This window comes from Chamaea fasciata, unplaced genomic scaffold, assembly GCF_029207755.1.
Source record: "Chamaea fasciata isolate MVZ Bird 193981 ecotype frontalis unplaced genomic scaffold, bChaFas1.0.hap1 SCAF_12, whole genome shotgun sequence".
Lineage (NCBI taxonomy): Eukaryota > Metazoa > Chordata > Aves > Passeriformes > Sylviidae > Chamaea > Chamaea fasciata.
This window is the reverse complement of record NW_027094097.1, coordinates 4,285,001-4,304,765: the sequence shown is the minus strand read 5'-3', so window position 1 is coordinate 4,304,765 and position 19,765 is coordinate 4,285,001. Positions and strand designations below refer to the sequence as shown.

At 40.7% G+C, this 19,765-nt stretch overlaps 1 protein-coding gene across 4 annotated transcripts in view; it reads left to right on the top strand.

The window, feature by feature from the left end:
• ZNF423 (zinc finger protein 423) overlaps window positions 1–19,765 on the top strand; it is a 228,117-nt gene that overhangs the window by 139,472 nt on the left and 68,880 nt on the right. For all 4 annotated transcript variants that reach the window (XM_066194231.1, XM_066194232.1, XM_066194234.1 and 1 more), the window contains one exon: window positions 1,284–1,368. In XM_066194231.1, coding sequence (XP_066050328.1) covers window positions 1,284–1,368 — 85 coding nt within the window. The remainder of the gene's footprint in view (window positions 1–1,283; window positions 1,369–19,765) is intronic.

Here is a 19,765-nt window from a genome sequence, read left to right as displayed (position 1 = left end):
TCAGACTTATTACCGCTGTCCTAAAAATGAGGTTCTTTACCTGGGTGTGGGGTGGAGGCTGAAGAAAAAGTAATGTGCATCTAAAAGTACCCAAAAAAATACCCTCGAAAGTATTTTCCTTCATTTCCTTTCCTTTAAAAGGTTAAGAGGGCATTGTTTACTGAATTGGACTTCTCAATGCTGTTGGTTTGGGGTTCTCATGCATCCCTTGTGGCCAGCACGCGGAGATTTCACATGTGTTCTGCTGCCACCAGCTTTGGCCGTGGGGATCCAGGCCTCGTGCTTGTGCCTACTGGCAATTGTTGCAGTAGGAATTATTCTCCAGAAACAAGTAGGCACAATAGGCCGAATTTTTCTAAATTACACATCAAAAAGTGTCTATTCAGATAGCATATTCCCATGCAGTAAATAAGCATGTACATCAAACCAAAGCACCATGCTCTGGCTTTGGGAAATAATACTTTTTGCGAGTGTACAAAAGCTTAGTCTTCATGATTTTTTTTTTCTTTTTTTTTTTTTTCTTTTTTTTTTTTTTGTCTTTTTTTTTTTTTTCCTGAATTGGATGTCCAGCTTGTCAACATGCATTTTAATTTCTGGAAATGGTTCCTTAGATTTTTTCCTGCCACGCTGCACAAGTACGCGCATCACTGTAAATATGAGTCCAAACTCCATTTTCCATTTTGAATAAATGGTTCATGTAATTGCCTCCTCACACTGTCTCCTGACTTCTGCAGCCAGGCCTCCCTGGTATGACTTTGAGATGGAGAAGATATAAACAGATTGTGCCAGGAAACAATTCTTTGTGGTAATGCAGTTTTTTTTCAAGATTTCTGATGAGACACCAATAAAAAATCCATTTTTTCCTTTGCTTCCCCAAATAACTACAGGTGCTCTGCCTATTTTGAGTGTAATGAAAGGTGGAATTTTTTGAGAAAGTTGATCTTACTCTGAAAACAGATACTTTTCTGTCTTTTATTTCACTCTGGGGGAATTTTACTGCAATGGGTTAAATGACAGGCACAGTCTCATTGTGGCTCAGGTACTCAGTCAGATTTTCAAGTAGTGTAATCTGAAATTTTTAAAGTTGAAATTAAAATTTCTCCTAAAGCAGGTTGTAAATTAGAGATTATGTTTATGGTCCCAGAAAAGCCTGGCTTGGGGATATATGGGCAAAAAAAGCCTCAGTGGAGGAAATTTGAAGCATAAAACATGCTATATTCATGATCACACTTGCCTTATGCTACAGTGCAGTTTTCTCTAATCTCTTTTTGGTTATTAAACAGAAAAAGACCTATCAATGCATCAAGTGCCAGATGACCTTTGAGAATGAGAGAGAGATACAAATCCATGTCGCTAACCATATGATTGGTAAGACATTCTTTACACTAGGCCACTCATTGGCTGCTTGTTTTTTGCTACTCTTTGACATTCACTATTCTAATAACTTGTTAATATTCGTGCTGTAATTTATTTTTTTTATTTTTCAAGGAAAATGATTTTGATGTAATGATTCTTCACTTCAAAGCTTTTTAAATATGTGGTTATAAAAGTGTTGCTGCTGAGCTTTTCCCTTATCCTTTTGAGTCCTCATGTAGCATTTTCATTTATATTAAAATCAAACTTTTGACAGTATCTTCCATTTGATAGCATAAATTTCTCTCTATATGTGTAAAAAGTACTTGCCAGTTGTCAACCACTTAGGTGCAATTATGTTTCAATTTTGTATGTCATGACATTGAATAGATGTAACTGCTAGCATTTTCCCAGCTAAGTGTGGTGAATTCCTGAGGAACATTGTCAAAACAAAACACTTACAGCATTATTTCAGTGGGTTTCTTCTACTTTTTCCAACAATTCTGGACTTCAGAAAGTTCAGCTTTTCAGGCATACGAGTGATTTAAAAATCAGTGCTTTCTGCCTTCTGTGACAGTCGTGTCTCAAGAGTTAGTAAAAGCATTTTTGTAACCTGATGTGTTGTATTTCAGCTGCAGCTGTATGATTGCTTCTCTGATGAACACAAAGAAAGGTTTTTTCGTGTATGGACAGATGTTATAAATATATGTGTTGGCCCAAGAGGTCAGTTTATTTTGGTGCATAGACCACAAGAAGATACACATGCCACTGTCAGCATGTGTTGGATGCGACCCTTCAAGGACCTGACAGTCCTCCCTGTGTCTCATACATTCCTATGCAGCATTTATCTCCCATAAGCATAATGGTTTTCCTTCTGCATTTTTACATTTAGGAAATTAGTCTCCCGTCAATTCAGGTAGGTAACTCCTGTTAGCTTTGAAGTGGATTATGCATAAATTCCAGAGAGAGAGAAATATGGACTGACACAGTCTTCAAACCCCTACCCCCGAATGAAAAACATACATGTCAGTCTCAATAATTTTCATCCAAGAGCCAGGCAGGAGTTTTAAGTTGATGTCAAGCAGGTTAAGATAAAGATATCTAAAAATGTTTGCTTTTGTAGCAGGTGTTAATGTAATCTCTTGTTTGCAAGCTTGAAGAGTGAGATCCTTGTTAATTGGACCATGGTGATTTCATGTAGCTCCCTCCTAGATTTTAAGAAAGAAGTCCTTAGCAAGCTTAGCACTTGTTTCAAATCAATTTGTGATCCAGTAGCTAATAAATGATTTTTAAATACAAAGGTCATGAAATGGTGAGTTAAGGTTTTGCTTGATTTGAGGGGAACTATTTTTTTTTTCTTTTGGAAAAATGTAATTTCTTCATTTTCCCCTAACTGATATGTGAAGTTTATCTGGGTCTATGCCCATATTAGTGCTGTCTGGAATAATATACAATTATACACATGACCTTACAAAGTTCTTAGCACTATTGGAGAACAACAGGTGTAGAAGGCATAGGAGGCTGTGAAAACTGTGGTGCTGTTATTTGTGTAAACTGTACCCATTGTTTCCTTGAAGCTGTACATCAGTTACTTTGATATCTGGAAGAACTCTCTATAGTACAAAAGTGCTATGGGCCCAGTTCTGTACGTCTGGAACATTGTAAATACCAGGATGTGGTAGGAAAAGATGTGATAATTCCACGGTGATGTCATATTTTCACGTCCCTTTGCTGAGGTATAGACTGAGGATGTGCATTTACTTCAGGTCATCACTGCTTTTAATGGTTCAGTTTAGGAAAGAGCAAAGTGTAGAAACCTTTAATATGGAGCCAAACTTCCTCTCTGGGCATCTCAATTCACAAGGCTCCTGGGCCCCCTCTCCTTCAGGACATGCAAATGCTCACAAAGAAAAAGGTGTTTCCAGTGAGTTTGCTCATTGGTATTTGTTCTTTTCTGGGGAATACCGAAGGGAAAAGGAGAGGCTAAATGTCAGCATTTCTCAAGCAATGAATGCTGTGCAGATTTTTGGTGTTAATTTACATAGTCCTGGGTCAGTAACAGTAGGGAGAGTGACTAACTGCCTCCTGTGCTTGCTCCTGTCCCCCTTAGTCATGGCCTGAGTGCTTTGTTCCCTTATTTAGGCCTTAGGACAGACTGACATGTGCCTCCTTACAGCTTAGGCTGGTTTATCACTGATAAGGGGTGCAAGAGTTTCCCTTCTCTGTGTTAGATCAAGTCTAGCCAGATGGGCAGCAAGAGAAAGAAGCTAATATAGCTGTTTCTGCAGCCTAGGTCTAGTTCACAGGATTTAATAATGTCATTATTGTCAATTTAAAATCTACAGATGGGGATTTGTTTGTGCTGGGGGGACACTGAGATCGCAGGGGGAACATGCTGGTGTTTGGGAGACAGGAGGAACTTACCCTCAGACCGTGTGTCCTCAGGAGCTTAGAGCTGGCCTCATCTCGATGAACTTGTATCTGTCTAAAGTTAAGGTGTCTGGTTTAATATAGTCATTGAGATGCTGTCTGGGGAAAATGAATGATTGATACCAATCTAAGATAAGAGTTTGAGTAGGATAAGCATTTCCAGGGAGAGATTTTTATCTCTCTTTTGAATTTGAGAAGAGCCAAGACAATGAAGTTAGCCTTGACATGTAATTTTTAGGTAAAAAATCCCTTGGCTTTGATAATCCAAGACCTCTCAGCAGCACTTTCTTCTCATACTTTGAGAAACACAAAATCAATAGTTGACATATCTTAAGCAGTTGCTTACAGTTTTATTTTGCTCAAGTGACTGTCAGCAAAGGAATCTCTGCTCTGTAGAGGCGATACCTTTTAGGTAGCAGCGTCCATGATATGATTAAAGAATTCAATGATTTCTGACATCATGGTCTTAAAAACTGCATCCAGTTAAGTTGGCTGTGCCTCCCTCTTCAACCTCTCACATTCCCTGTCTGGAGCTGGAGGCCCTGTTCATAATTCATGGAGGTAGGGGGTTTATTTTTTTCAAAGCAGTATGCAGGGAATTTCCAGTGCTACTCCCACACACCGCTTTGAAAAATTACCCTGCTGCACTCTAGCCCTTCATATCCTGTGCACAAACACAGAGGCACATTGGGTCCTTCGTGGGGTCCCCAGGGAAGGAGCAGGCTGGATCCATCCCCAGAGGAGGGAAACGGGAGATGTTTTGTTTCGGTTTGTGCTGGGGCCCGTAGGAGGGCTCTGTGTGGCAGAACAGACCTCCTCAGCTGGGGTTAGCCAGGAAGGAATCTGTTTAGGAAGGTTTTCAGCTGGGGGGGGGGAGGTGGTTCGGGTTGGAATTTTTAGAGAGCGGTGGTCTTTGAAACATTGCACCGATTGGGGCTCCTTTGAAACATTTCCATGCCCACAGAAAGGGGATCCCCCTTTGAAACATTTACAGGCATTGGGGAGTCCACCTGGGACTAAATCAAAAACTTTCAGTAGTTCTTGCTGCCTCTGTACTTGCTTACCTCCTGTTGCGCTGACCTGCCAATGTTTAAAGCTTCTCCCCCTTATCTCCCCAGCTGGCTCTGCCTCTGCTGTGCCGTCTCTGTCAGATGCAGGGGAGGATGGGCCTGCGGGGCCCTGGCTCTACGGGGGGCACTGAGCAGCCACGGCAGCAGCCAGAGCGTGGAAATCTGTCAGCGCAGCCTCTGCCCAGTGCAGCCAGGGCAGCCCTGGAGCTTCAGGCTCCGTCGCATCCCCCTGTGCGCAGGCTGCTCCCATCCTGCGCTGCCCGGGGAAATCCGCTCAGAGCCCTGCGTAAGGAAATGAGGATTAGGCCCAGGGGTTTCCTGTTGGGTTCTTCCAGCTGTGCTCGTCCCACAGCCACGCTGGCTTGCCTAATCGGTATTTTTCAGGGTGCGCATCATTCCGCAGATCTTTTCCTCTGGGTGGGTCAGGTTGCCCATATCAATGGGAAGTGCATTTGGATCCCTGCCGGAGTTCTCAGCTCTTTGGGTGAGAGAAGCGGACACAGCAGTACTTCTCTCTGTCTCAGTAAGACGGGGCATGTTTTCCATTTAACATTCGAAGATGAGCAACTGTCCCAACTCTTCTTTCTCCATTCTCCAAGGAAGTCTCCTGGCAAATGTGCACAGGAAGCTCAACTGGGGCTCGTTTAGTGCTGGGACAGGGAAAATGATGATTCCTGGTTTGTGCTCTAACACACCGGGACTGCTGTAACATTCCTCCTGCCTCCGGCTCCAATGGAATGTAAGCGTTTGTGGGCTCATGAGGGGCTGTCCCAGTGCTCAGAGCTCAGCAGAGCCCTGCCCCAGTGCCGCTCCTCTCCTTCCCCAGGGAATTGCCACTGCTCCCCACCAAGACCCAGCAGTGAGCACTGGTGAGCAGGGGAGGAGAGGCGCAGGCTGGGTGTGTTCGTGATGCGAACATGAGGCCCTGTTTGTGCTTTGGGAGCCGCCAGGGACAGAGGGGAGTGCTGAAGGGAAAGCTTCCAGAAGTCACAGTGAAATTGTTCTGTGGTCCAGTTCTTGAACTGCAGCCTGGATAAATTCCTCCCTGTTTGATGGGATGGAGTTGACAAAGTTAAACACCGTGCTTGGGAGAGTTTTCTGAGCACTGCCCCGAGCCGTGGCATATCATACATTGTGTGCAGCGTAGGACTCCAAGGATCTTAATTACCTTTCCTGCCCTTAGAGATCATGTTTCAAGTTCTGGAAACACTCTGCCAGAATTAAAAGCAAAAGAGAAGGGAAAACATCCATCCACAATTACATTTCTTTCAAATGCATACAAGTATTTGAAACAAAACAGCGGCCAACTATAGGTTTGTTATTTTGTTAACGTTTTAAAATAACGTAATATTTTAAAATAAGAGGGTAAGTTGGGTGCTTGAAAAGGTCAAACTGCAATAATAACTACAGAAATAATTTCCTAAAAAGCAGCAATTTTGAACACTCATTTTATGTTCTGAAGAATTAGCAGCTGATACCAAGCTCAGTTGCTGAGATGAAACCAGTACAGAGGTGAAGGGGGGGGGGGGGTTGAGATTGTAAAGCATATATCAGTATATTCCCAGTTATATTTTTGTTTTCTGTTTTAAAATTGAAGCAAACAGTTTTATCTTTTGATTTATGTTTCATAAAACATAAAGTTCATAAACTTGGATCTTAACAAAATTGCTAATTTATGTATTATATGAATAAAAATTCTGACTCATTCTGGATGGTCTTGAACTCCTTCCTGTCACAGTAGATTCTGAGTGCCTGTGTATGTGACAAGGATAGGTAGGTAAGGTTCATTTTTGCAGAACTGCCTTTCGTGCATGTGAAGAGACTTAGCCCTGGGCATCCTCTGATGAGGATTTGAAGCATTTCTTATACTCAGGCCTGATTTCATGAAGCACTTTGTTCCTCATTCTTCTCATTGAGTTGAGGACAGCTAATCCTTCTCAGAATCTCTCTTATAATAAACCAGATTTTACCTAACATGAAATAAATGTAGTCAATACTGGAAGATGTGCAGCTTTAATTCTTGTAAAATTCCTGGTTTTTTTGGACCTAAGGACTTCCGTTAGTTAAAGCGTGTACCCGGTAGTGATGATGATGACATTGTAAAGCACTCTCTTACTCATAGCTTTCAGGCATTAAGGCAAATAAAAATCTGCCAGATTGTTTTTGAAGCATTACTTGCAAATTATCAACAGGAACATATTTCTGGACTCAACTGCTGAATGTGTGAATTAATTATGGACACATTAGGAACTCAGAAATGGTTTTTTTTAACTTTGATGTTTGTAAAGCATATTCCAAGTAATTGCTCTTTTAATGCAGAATTGAAGGTACAACCTTCTTATATTTACCCAGCACTTGCTTCAATATCTAATTCTATGTGGACTTGCCTTAATGAACAAGATATACTAGACTTTTGTTCTTCAGCACCGGCCTATTGAGAAAGACTAACTTTGGAAAAAAATGTTAAGTGTACTTACCTTAAGAAATGTACACACAGAGGGTGTCTCCCTCCACACTCCCCTGGGAGCCTTAATCCCAGGGACTGGCTGGGGCTCTGCTGGTGCTGCTTGAGAGGCTTTGCCCAAGTGGAGCTTGCTGCTGGCTCGGGCTCCTGGGCGCAGGCATCTACTCATGCCAGTAAGGGTCTCCTGTTCTTTTGCCCAACTCTAAGCCCTGGGTATTTGTTGGTTTGTTTTTTTTTTTTTTTTTGCTTTCATTAGTTTTAGCATTAACCGCATTTGCAAGTCATTAAATGTTGTAATGAGTACAGTGTATTAAAGGCTAGAAATATTTGTTTTCCAACACTTTTTATCGGCGTAACCCTACTGAAAGCCGGGTTGCCATTGCTAACAGACAGAAGCACCTTTCCTTGTTTAGTATAAAAAATATTTGCCTTAGTATAATCTATTACTTAATTGGTTTCTTACTTTGAAACTTCAAAACATTGTGTTTTTACTGTTCCTTCCTTTCTGAGGCTGGAAAATTGATTATAAAAAAAATCTTAATAATTTTATCCAGTTGTCCTGTGCAGATGTGGCCTCCTGCAATTGTTATCTATGTGTATTTGTTCACACAAATTACTCCATTTCATGAGAATGTATTTTGTTTTGCTTGTTTATCGGGAAAGAAATAACATTTCCCTTAATGTATTCATACACATATTCCTTTTGCATTTTTCATTTCATTTACAACTTGGTAATAGTAGTTCGGTTTTCACTGACATTTTTATAGCTGCTATGACAACATTCCTGTTTTGCATGATACATGCATAATGGGCAATGATCGCAGTGTTACATTGCTTTCATTCTTTCTTAACTGTGTTGAGATTCCTTACAGCCTCCAAACTCAGTTTTCATATGCAGTGATGATTACACCTGTTTAAACATTTTCCTGGTAGTTTCATATTTATTCATAAAGGGAGCAGTTGATAAAACACCTTTTCTGCAATCAGTCTGAGTTTTAAGAGTGGTGTTTCTTCAAAGTTATCATTAACAAGCACCTCAGTCTAGTCCCAGCCTTTCAACATCAGCTAGGCAGTGTAGCAAAAAATGCTATTTTCAGTAAACTTTACCCTGAGTAGAAATAGTTTTTCTGAATATTTAACTTGGTCTTCATTTCATTAACTCACCTTGAAAACTGTTTTATGTTTGTATTTTAAAGTCTGCAGAGATAGTTTCTGCCTTATTCTCAGATATTTAATATGCATATGGCCATGCATTTCTAAGTCCACAAACGAATTTCTTAGCCCCTCTTTGCTAATCTTGAATCTGGAAAAGAAAGCAAGTCGTCACCATATGGGGCTTGGGTTCTCTCTGCAGATGGTGAAATGACTCTGCTTTCTGGTGGAGAGGTCAGCACCCCTCTGTGTCCTACTTTTGAGGAAAAAACAACAGAATCTTTCTTGGGGGTAGAAGAAGGAAAAAACCCACCACCATTTCTAAGTGCAGTCTTCAGACTTCATATAAATAATGTTTTCAGGACGTTGTTCTCCTCATGTGAATTGTGGGACTAATGTCTCTATTTGTTCTGTCCTTAAAATTTAGGTGTTGATTTCTTTTTGGGAGCTTTTTAGCAAGTAACAGTTTTATCTGGATAATGTAGATGTTATCCCCCTTTCTTCTTTATTCACTGATTTGGAAATATCTGGTACCAGTATCACCTTTTTTGACTGACTGAAAACTTAGTGACTTTTTCTGAAAAATGGATGATATAGGAGAAGTGAATAAAAACCAAAGGAATGAATGTTTAGTGAAACTGGAAAGACCTCATGCTTGGGTTAGCTAGGAATTAGCTTTGGCAGAGTTATAAAATACTCATTTTACCTCTTTGGGGGAACCTGGACGAGGTTCCAGACTGTTTCCAGTCACAGGAAAATGGGAGAAGAACATATTTAATATCAGTAATCTATGGTTAAATTATTTTTCTGCTGGTAATATTTTGGATTTTACTCTTTCTGAATATGTTGTTCAATATTCAGCACTTTTGAGCATTGCCAAATGTTTATTTTTCTTCTTTTGATTGTGGAACAACCCTCTGGTGAATCAGTAAAGGTACTGGTGTGTATATGCTGAACCCTAGCTCTAGTTATCAGAGAAAAAGGATTTGTTCATGTGTTAAAAGTCCAAGTTTGTACCTCCTGTTACTTGGGAGGTAACAAAGTGAGGCAGTTGGACTGTTGCCTTTAATTATAGTTTAAACTCAACAGCATCCTTAACCTTGAGGAAGATTTTATCTGCTCTCCTGGAACAAGAGGTTACCAACTGACATGACCCTTGAAAGTTATTTCTGTTTTGTGATAGCTGGCAAGCAAGTCAAATCAGATACAGCCTTCCCTGGATGCTCTCTTTGGGGTACTGGCATATTTCTTTTTTAAATTTGTGGAGGAAAACTTTGCTACCCTGAAGTTCCTTACAACTGATCCCCATGAAGGAAACTCATGTAAATTTTTTAAGCACTTGTACCTTTTTTTTGTTTGGTTTGGTTTGGTTTGGTTTGGTTTGTTTTGTTTGTTTTGTTTCAAGGCTCCTGACACAGATAAAGCCTTTGCAGAACTGGTCTCTGCAGATGTGCTGCTTCCTTGTCACAGGCTTTCGGTCAATTTATCAGTAACTTTTGACAGCTTTGTGCCTTTTTAAGAATCAGAAGGGGTTTAATTGAATATTTTGACTTCTCAGATCTATTGTGTGCCATTTTAAAAATTAAATTTCTCTCTTAGATGATTGCACAATAAGCTGGAGGTAGGGAACTTCTGGTTGTCCCTGTCAGACTTCCCTGCGGTAGTGTCAAACTCTAAAGAAGTGGCAAATCATGGTTTTTTAAGTGAAAAATGTTTTGTCCCGCCACAACTGAAGAAACCCAAAGATATCGTGTACGAATACCATGGTCTTCCTTAGACAGAGCTGCATAGCAGGCCAAAATACCTCACTGTAGTTCCATAGTTGTCTTTTTCACCCATTTCATAGAATCATAGAATCATTGAGGTTGGAAGAGACGTCCAAGATGGAGCCTTTGACCAAGCACTGCCTTGTCAACTAGACCAGAGCACTGAGTGCCATGTCCAGTTGTTTCTTGAACATTTCCAGAGGTTGTGACTCCACCACCTCCCTGGGCAGCCTGTTCCAATGCTTACCCACCCTTTCAGTGAAAAAAATTCTTCCTGATGTTCAACCTGAACCTCCCCTGGTGCAGCTTGGGGCCATTTCGTCCTCTCCTGTTGCTGTTGCCTGGGAGCAGAGCCCGACTCACACCTGGCTGCCCCCTCCTGTCAGGGAGTTGCAGAGACTAAGAAGGTCCCCTCTGACCCTCCTTTTCTCCAGGCTGAGCCCCCTTGCCCCCTCAGTTGCCCCTCATTGGACTGACTCTCTAGATCCTTCACCAGCTCTGTTGTCCTTCTCTGGACAGACTTCATCCCCTCAATGTCTTTATTGAATTGGGGCACCCAAAACTGGACACAGGACTCGAGGTGCAGCATGGCCAGTGTCCTGTAGGGGTGACAATCTCAGCTTTGTGTTTTGTGATTTGTCCTGCTGCCAGAAGCCCAGGGATAGATGGGGTGAATGAGGTGCAGACTTCATGGGGGAGAAGCTGAGCTTTTTTGCCTCCTGCTTCGTGTAGCAACACCAATTTGGTCCAGTGTTTCCTTCTTTGGCACCTCCTGAATTGGTGGAGAAGACAACAAAAGATGGCACCAGGTAGGAAGTGCACCCGGCTGATGTGTTTACATCGCTGCTGTAGTTGGTCACAGCCTACTTGGGATTTAATCCTGCCTTCAGCTGCACATCATCCATCATCTGGTGGACAGTCATGGGCCTTAAAAATGACCAGATCTTTTGATAACTGTGTGTGTAACTGGGGAGCGTTCAGATTTTATGACGACTTTATCCTGTTCTATATTCACAGGGAAGTTTTTTAGCATGGCTCAGGCTAGGCAGAGCATTTGGGTTTAGGTTTTGCTGCAGATAGAGTTTGGATGTTTTAAAGGATCAGCATCAACTAGCACCACTGGCATGTCCTCTGTTGTTATGTTTTGCACGCATCAGTTATGGTGTATTATTGGGGTCTGGACAAATAGTTCTTAAACCCCATGACTGTGAGTTATATCCAGGAATAAATATTGGCAACAACAGTTAAATGATGAAACCTCATGCAATGAAAAGTAACTGATTCAAGCTGGGCCGGATATAGATAGCTAAAGTTGAAGCAAAGAAAGTATTCCAGTGACATTTTTCTGCTTGTTTAACTTTCTGGTTAAGAAATTCCATTTCTATCCCCCATTTTCTTAAACAAACAAACAAACAAACAAACTCCAAAAGACCCAAGTAACTTTTGATTCACCATTAAAAAAAAAAAATAAATCTGTGATATGGGGTGAAAAAAAAAAAAGAAAAGCGAAGCAAACTTCTCTTTGCCTTTGAAATCTTTTTAAATTGGTAGTAGCTGTTCCTTCACTTCCAGAACATCAGTGGAGAGAATTTCCTTAGAAGACTAATTCTAATGGGTCAGAAACTGAAGTCAACAATGTGTTAAACCTGAATGATGAGCTTCCAAGGAAGGGGGAATTTACATCATGAGATTATTTGCTTAATTTACTTTATGTAGTATTTGAAAATCTAGATGAACAATTTATTTTTTTTAAAATCTAAGCTTTTTAAATTTACATGTCTTTTGACTTAGTTCAACAAAGAAAAATTTAAAAATACAAGTGAAACATTGAGGTTTGATTTCTCCTTCCAGTGGAAATATTATTAGATCTTAAATGTACAAGGTGTATTAAATTATATCTATCTTGCATCTTTGTTCTTGTTTGAACATGACTTACCAGAAAAACAACTCCAGAGACCCAAAATATGTATTTTAAATGGCCTAGTCAAAGAGTTTTCCCATTTTCCTAAGGCTAAAACTGGGGACTCGGCTGCCATTTGCAAACTAGCAATACAGTAAAAGCACATCATTGTACACAACATTTTATTTGGACAGCTGTATAAAAATGGCAACACACTGTGAAATCCATTAACAGCAAAACATGTTAAATTCAGCAAAATGCATCTCATGTGGAACACTGAATAAGAAATTATAGTCTGAGTTTTACTAGCTGGTTATCAGAGTTTGTCTTGAATGAAGAAAATTGAATTTTTTTGTGTGTGTCTGCCTGTAATGACAGTGAACCCTGTACATTGGGTTTAGAAACCAGTGTGCACCTGTAAATTCTTGCCCCGCAGACTCTTCTGCAAGGTTTTTGCAAATCTAAATACCCCTGAGAAGGCTAAAGCGGGGCGGTTTTCACTCAGGCAAGTAGCTCTTCCTGCATGTTGGGTCCCACCCTCACTCACTCACATTACTGGGTCCAGAAGCATTTGTTGGGGTAAGTTCTAGGGATGTAGGAGTGAGAGCTCAAACTGGGAATAAAAGCATCCTTCCTCTCGTCCCCCTGCTGTGCCAGCAAGGACTGCAGTCTTGTCAACCAAGAGCAGGTCCTTTGCCTTGTCAGGGATTTCCATGGGTAGATTTTGCTGTGCTGCATGTAGTAAGACTTTTCACGGTTAATCAATAGCATTTAAAAATTCAAAACCCCTCTCCAAAGTATTTTGCATTTCCATTGTTCGTACTGTTTAACTAGGAGATGTTGCTCATCAAGATAGGATGCCATTAAGTATTCTGGTAGAGAAAGAAAAAATGAGTTTACTCTTGCCTGGTAGGAAATGAAACAGCCATGTTAACTTTAGCTCTAATCATGAGATTAAAAGTCTAATGGGGAATTATATCATTTTCACTCTTCAAAGCCAGCATCAGTGACCTTTGGAGAGTTTTAACTTTAACAGCCTAATGATTTCTCTTCTAGAAAATGGAAAAAACAGTCTTTTCCTTGACAAGGAAATGAAACGTGGATGAAAAAGGCAAGCACAAGTAACTGTATGCTGGAGCAGGCTAAATGACTTTGTCATATTCAGTACCACTTGTGAGAGATGGTTTCCAGGCTTTGTTATCCAGGCCACTGGCTGCTCTGAAGGGAGACAGATAACGGCAAGGCAGAGCCATGGGGCTGGGGGACAGTGTGGGGACAGCCCTGCTCCTTCACCCCACTGGCCCACGGCAGTGACAGCTCTGACCAGCAGGGCTGAGTGTGCACACCCCTCGTCCTGAGCAGGTCTGCTGTGGTGTGAGGCTCGTTTCCTGTGCAAGAGCACTGGAATTTCTTGTTTCAGTTCCTGTTTGCCGCGTTTGCGAGCTCAGGCTGTTGCTCTTTTGCCAAGCTGGCAGCACACGGGGGGAACTTCCTGCGCAGGGGATGTAAAAGCGATTCTCTGATTCTTCCTCTGCAGCCATTGGGAGATAAAAGCCAGGACATCAGGGACTGCAAAGAGGGAGCCAAATTATATTTATAATATTAAAGTGAGTGCATTTGTGGTTTTGCCATTCTCCAGGGTTTTTCATAAGTAGAAAAACATGAATTAGCATTTTCCATTTCCATATATTGACTGGAAAAATAGCCTGCTCTCAATTAAGACCTATAGCTTTTGGGATGTATGCAACAATTTTATAAAATATTTACAGCAAAATTTGCATTTTACATGGTATTACAGTTTTTCTTGTGTTTAGTAGAAAGGGCTTAGGCCTAAGAGAGGAAATTCATCCAGCATACCAAAAGGGAAATATATCTAAAATTAGATTGTTAGTATTCACAACAAGGAATGTCCAGTGCTGACTGTTACCTCCAGTAATTACTGAAGGTCACTTTGCCCCCCAGCTATTTGTTACAGCCACTGCAAGGACCGTGCTCCCTGTGCACAGCTATCACTATCCCTTTAAAACTGCCTTTGGAAGCGATTGGAGCTTTGTGCTAGACAGATAAGTAGAACATTTTTTACCAAATGTAAATGCGCACTGTAAAGAACATAGCTATTTCCTGGATAATTTGCAGTTGTATATTTTATGTTAATTTCACCGAAAATATTGCACCCCTGCCAGGTTTAGTAGAGGCTCACTGTGATATGAATAATTTCTAGCGAATCTTTTTTTTTTTTTTTCTTCATTTAAGATTTGGCACCTTTTTAAGATTTTAATAATAGCAACAAGGAGGAAGATTTAGAACAAGTGAAACATTAGAGCCAAAGAAATTCACATTGAGAGCTAATGTAAAATAGCAAGAATAATTACATGGAAAACAGTTTCCACAGATGTTTTTCCTTGTAATGTAATAACTATTTACTAAACTGTTTATTTTAGGCCCTTGGTTTACAATAAAATATTTATACATGCTCTGCTGAAATAAAAAAATATTGACAAAATACTATAGAGATTTTTAAAAGACAATTAGTATTTCCCTGTCTGGAGAGTGAGCACAGGAGAAGCAGCACCAGCCCTTGCCATGCTTGCTGAGAGGAGATGCAGGGTTAGCAGCAGCATGCCTTGCAGGTTTGTGTTTTAACTAGCTGGTTTACTAGTCTGCTCGACTCTGCTAACAGGGAGACTCTGGACTTGTGGCAATCCAGAGGGCAACTTACTGAAGAACACGAAAGCCAACAATCAGTGGAAATATTCTTTTCCACTTCTTTGCAGGAAGAAAAACTTTATTACATTTCTGAGTTATTATACAATAAGGTTATGTCTTTTCTAAGCAAAATGTGCCTGTTTTAGAAGCAGGTTTAAAGTTCAGGATGCCAGAATCCTGAATCTTGTTCTTTAAAAACAGTGTGGGACAGTGACATCTCTGAAGCACTGCCTGTGGCATGTTTAAAGCTATTGCTTTATCCTGACTGAGCCACATCTGTCATACACCTAATTTATGACGCTCCTCACGTGCCCATGGAGCATGTACTCTGGTACACAGGGACTAACCACCTATGCAGATATAGCAGTGCCTTAGGGTGCTGAAATCCCAAATTCAGCAATACTGAAAGGTCTACACATTATACTTTGCACACATGATCTTAAAATGTCTATTCTTCTGTTCATGTATAGAAGAAACTTTATTTTGAGGTGTCTATGGCATTACCTTTTAAAATCTTGAACACAGGATAGTATCCTATCAGAAACTTCAGTTCCTCGGCCTGTCAGTTTTGTAATAAAAGATTTTTTTTTTTCTTCAGAAGTTATTGTACATTCTTTACTTAACTCCAGAGTAGTGGCATGCAGTAACTTAAAAAGAGGCCTCCAGGACAAAAGAGAAAATACCTTTAATTTCGTGGATACACACGAAATACACTGTCTGTGTGTGCATTTGAGTACCACCAGCATGTTAGAGCAACCTGAAGTCTGAGTAAAGACTGCATGGATGGATCTGAACAGCCAGCATTTGGGAAGCAGGATGGTTTCAATATCTAGATATGAATCCATATTTAGCAGTTCAGGCTCTACTTTCAAGTAGACAATTCCCTTGAGTTTCCAGGCTAGCAAGTTGTGAGCTTTATCATAGCAGAAAAAAACACGGTTGCTGCCTGTGGAATTATTTGAAAAATGAATTTAAAATATATCCATGAACTTTCTTTCTTGGTGAAACTAATAACACTCACCTGTTTAAAAATCAGTGGGGTGATTACGCAGATTTTTGTCATGCTGGGTTCTTACATGCGCAAAAAAAGAACAGGGCAGAGCAGAAAGCAGCGAGCATAAGAAATAAAACTGAACAAAAGAGGGAGCTAAGAAATCTAAAATGTTCAGTTTTAAGGCAGAATAATCGTAGTTACCTGATGCCTTTTGTTGTAAACAGAATTTTTTTTCCACGGTTGGCTCTTACAAAGAGGCGAATGCATGTGAGGAGTTTGTGAGCCTTGTTACTGTCATGCCATGCAAAGCCATCACATCCCATTCCCACGGTTTGCCCTTGTAGGACCTCACCACAACAGCTTTGTGAGACTAAAAATTTGCTTTTCCTGTGAAAGTCTGCATAATTTAAAATCAAAACTACAATAAGAAAAATAGATGGTATAATACATGCAATATTCTGTAAGTTACACCAAAGTTAGGTTCTTGGCTTTTACTATTTCCTACCTTCCTGCCCCTGCACTGTTGACACATTGCAGAGTGCTGCCAGATTATACAATTAGTGCAGCTCATTTTGAGTCATTGCTAAGGTCCAAAGCTGGAATTTAGGAAAACAAAGGAATTTGTGCTTGGAAGTCAGCATTGCTCTGTACGCAAGAATTCCTTTATTTTTCAAGGACGATGTTATTGTGTAAGCTAATGATTTTGTTTTTAAGTTATATTCTCAGGGGCATGGACATCCAGGATAATCGAGGATGTACTTTTAATACCGATCCTGCAATGTTAGGTCTCTGGTGGAAAAATTGGCCCAACTACAGGACTTGAGCCTTGGATTAACCCCTGCTTGGAAGAATTGTTGATTTCCTGGTGCTGAATATATTTGTAAATTGAGACGTATTACATATGTGTAAATTAGTTCCAGTGAAAGTAAATTAGCCATTTCCCTACCCTACCTGCATTTTAAAATGTCACTTACTGTTTATCACAGTAGAAGCCATTATCCCTGTTAGTCATTTTGAAAAATAAGTACATCTGCCAGGGTTCTGCCCTTTGTTGTCTTAGCCCAGCTCACCTTCTTTGGCCCTCCCTGCTTGCCCACCTCTGGCAGCAGGCTGGGACTCCTCTTCCTGGGAAAGCTCAGCTCTCAGATCTCTCTTCAACCCAAACTGGATGTCTTTTCAGCTGAAGTGGGAGTACAGCATAGGTACATAAAGCAGAAATGAGGGTCTGAGAGAAGAGAAGGGCGTCCTTTGGAATTTTGAATTGCCTTTTTTTAGCTGTGGAGAGGAGTTAAGGAAATATGTGCTTAAATCGTGCAATGTTATTGGTAATTCTGCATGGAAAATTTTTTCAGTGAGGTAGAATAAAGAGTAGACCAAGAAAGCACATGTAGAGGAAAACTGTGGAAGGTTTGAAAATCCATGTGGTATGAGTTATAATACAGACCCTTTCAAACAGTCTCCAAAAGCATTCACCTACTATCCCTACTATGTCCCTGCATGTAATGAAACAACTGGCAGAGAGCATTCTTTTAATAAAGCATTGGCTGTTAGTGTCTCTCATACTGGATCAGGAAAAGAGTTCAGAGGACCAGATATTGCTGAAGAATCTGTCTCCAATTTTCCCTTGGAACTGCGCTTCTAGGGCTTTTAAAGGTTCATGTATTTAACATTGCAAATCTTCATTTTAGATTTTCATTTGCTGCTTGGGATTTTTATTAATTTTGCAGTGTTCATTTAAGTTGATCCAGCCCTTTATATCATTTCCAGCTTGAAATATTAGTTCAGAGATAAGCTTTGTTATTAAATGCTTAATCTTGAACACTTGTCTTATTTGGTAAGAATTATCTCTGAGAAGTAGGCAAAGAGAAGTTGATTGCTGTGGTTTTAAAGCAGCTGTAACTGGAGTAGCCCAAGGTACTAGTTTACAAAGGTTGGCATCCCTTCAGTTTGCCATCGCAGCAGCTGGACTTCATTAAGTGCTGGTGTTAATTACTGGGAGAGTGTTGGTTCAGTATGTGAGCAGCAACACTTGGGGTGACACACAAAGTAGGAAAAGGGTCACCTTGAGACAGAAGCTTTAAAGAAACCAAACAGGCAAGGCAGGGCTGCCACTAATTTTGCAACTGCATTTAGTTGAAAGTTTTTCTGCAAACGGGGAAATAAGCAGTGAGGAATGGCTTAACTGTGTGTGCCATTGAGGAGGCAGGAATGGAGGCGAGTGCTGCGGAACTTGCCCCATAAGAAAGGAGGATGTTAATGTCGTATTTTCTGTGCGTGTTGTGTGAAAGAGAGGGAAAATTCTTTCTGTATTCTCCAGAGTTTTCAGGCCATATGCAGTATAGTTTGAGGAGGAAATATTAATAATTTCTTATACTGTAAATAGTATTCTGTGGAGAAAACCTGTTCAGGGTTTGTATCTAAGGAATGTTTAGGACATGAATGTCACGGAAAAAAACATAAAACATGTGGTAGCGTAAAACAAGTATTGCTTGGAAACGTTGTGGCTTAAAGCTGATGACATTCAGACAAAGTGGGCCAAGTCCAGCCCTGGTGTAAGCAGCTGGTGGTGCACCCAGCCCAGAATCTCACCACGTGCTTAAGCAATAGCGAATTTTTATCTGTGTCTTTCACCTGGCAGTTGTCTGGATGAGGTGCCAGGTGCCCGGGCTGTAAAGGGTGCATGTGAGGATGTTGGAGGAGAATTAGGTTATTACATTTCCTCCTTAATTCTTCATCAGGGCTGCCGCCTGTATTTTCTACAGAAAAATCAATGCATTCTGATTCTGTAATTTCCCATGGTGCCTCGCCGGGCGCGCAGCGTGCCGTGGGAGGTGACATATCCGGTCATGGCAGCTTGAACTCTTTTTTCCAGTGAAAGAATTCATTGGAATTTCACAACCTTTGCATGCTTTTGTGAAAACACTCATTTGTGTTTGCGCCAACCTGCTAATGGCGGATGCCGGGGCTTGCGAATCCCACCTACATTCGGTGCTCGTTATGGCATGGAATGTGCCGTTAATAATGCATCTGTGAAACTCAGCTGCGAGGGAGCCAAGTAATTATCCCACCGTAGCGTTCCCTGCTTCAGTGTCATCACAACTGGGGCTTCATTAAAAGTCCTAACAGTAGAGATGTTGTGTGGTGCAGCCTGTATATATATTTTTTCATTTAAATTATCAGCAATGCCATGGCTCAGAGGTAATTTGACTTTTTGAAACCGTGGAGCCCCTGTGAATTTCCTTCCTCCTCTCCCTCTCGCTGCCGCACCAGCTGATCAGCCCCAGAAGAACAAAAGGTTTATCTGAAGCTATGAAGCATATATTCACCAGCTTCTGGCGTCTAGATAAAAAAAAAAAAAAAAATCAAAGTACTCCATTGAACATGTTAATACTGAGCAAAATGCACACAGCCAGACACTAAACCTTTACAGGGATTTAGGCATTTGAAAAGTGATACTCTGATCAGGTCTTGAGTTAGTTTCCTTAGCATAAAGTAAAGCAGAATCATAAAATAATATAGATTTTTAAATAAATTGAAAGCTTAACATTCCCCCCGCCCCACTTTTGTTTTATTTCTTTGTCTGGTTTCTGTCAGTCAGGCAGTAACAAAATCTTGGGCAAAGGTATGCTGTAATGGAAGTATTTTCCCTTTTTAATATCATATTCCTCCAACAGAAAATACAGCGTGAACCTCTGGCATAAAAATAAACGGGCATGAAGAACAAAAGCAGGTCTCTGAGGAAGTTTGGGATGCTTCTAAAAATTATTAATCTGGTACCTCATTCCTCCTTGCTGTTGGGTGCTTTTTTTTTTTTTACTGCCACTGGCTTTCCATTTTACCATCCTGCTCTTGGGGAGGCTGGGGTGTAATGGGAGCCCCGCCAGCTGCAAGCAGGACACTTTGCCATGGTCACAGTGGTTGCAGGGTTTG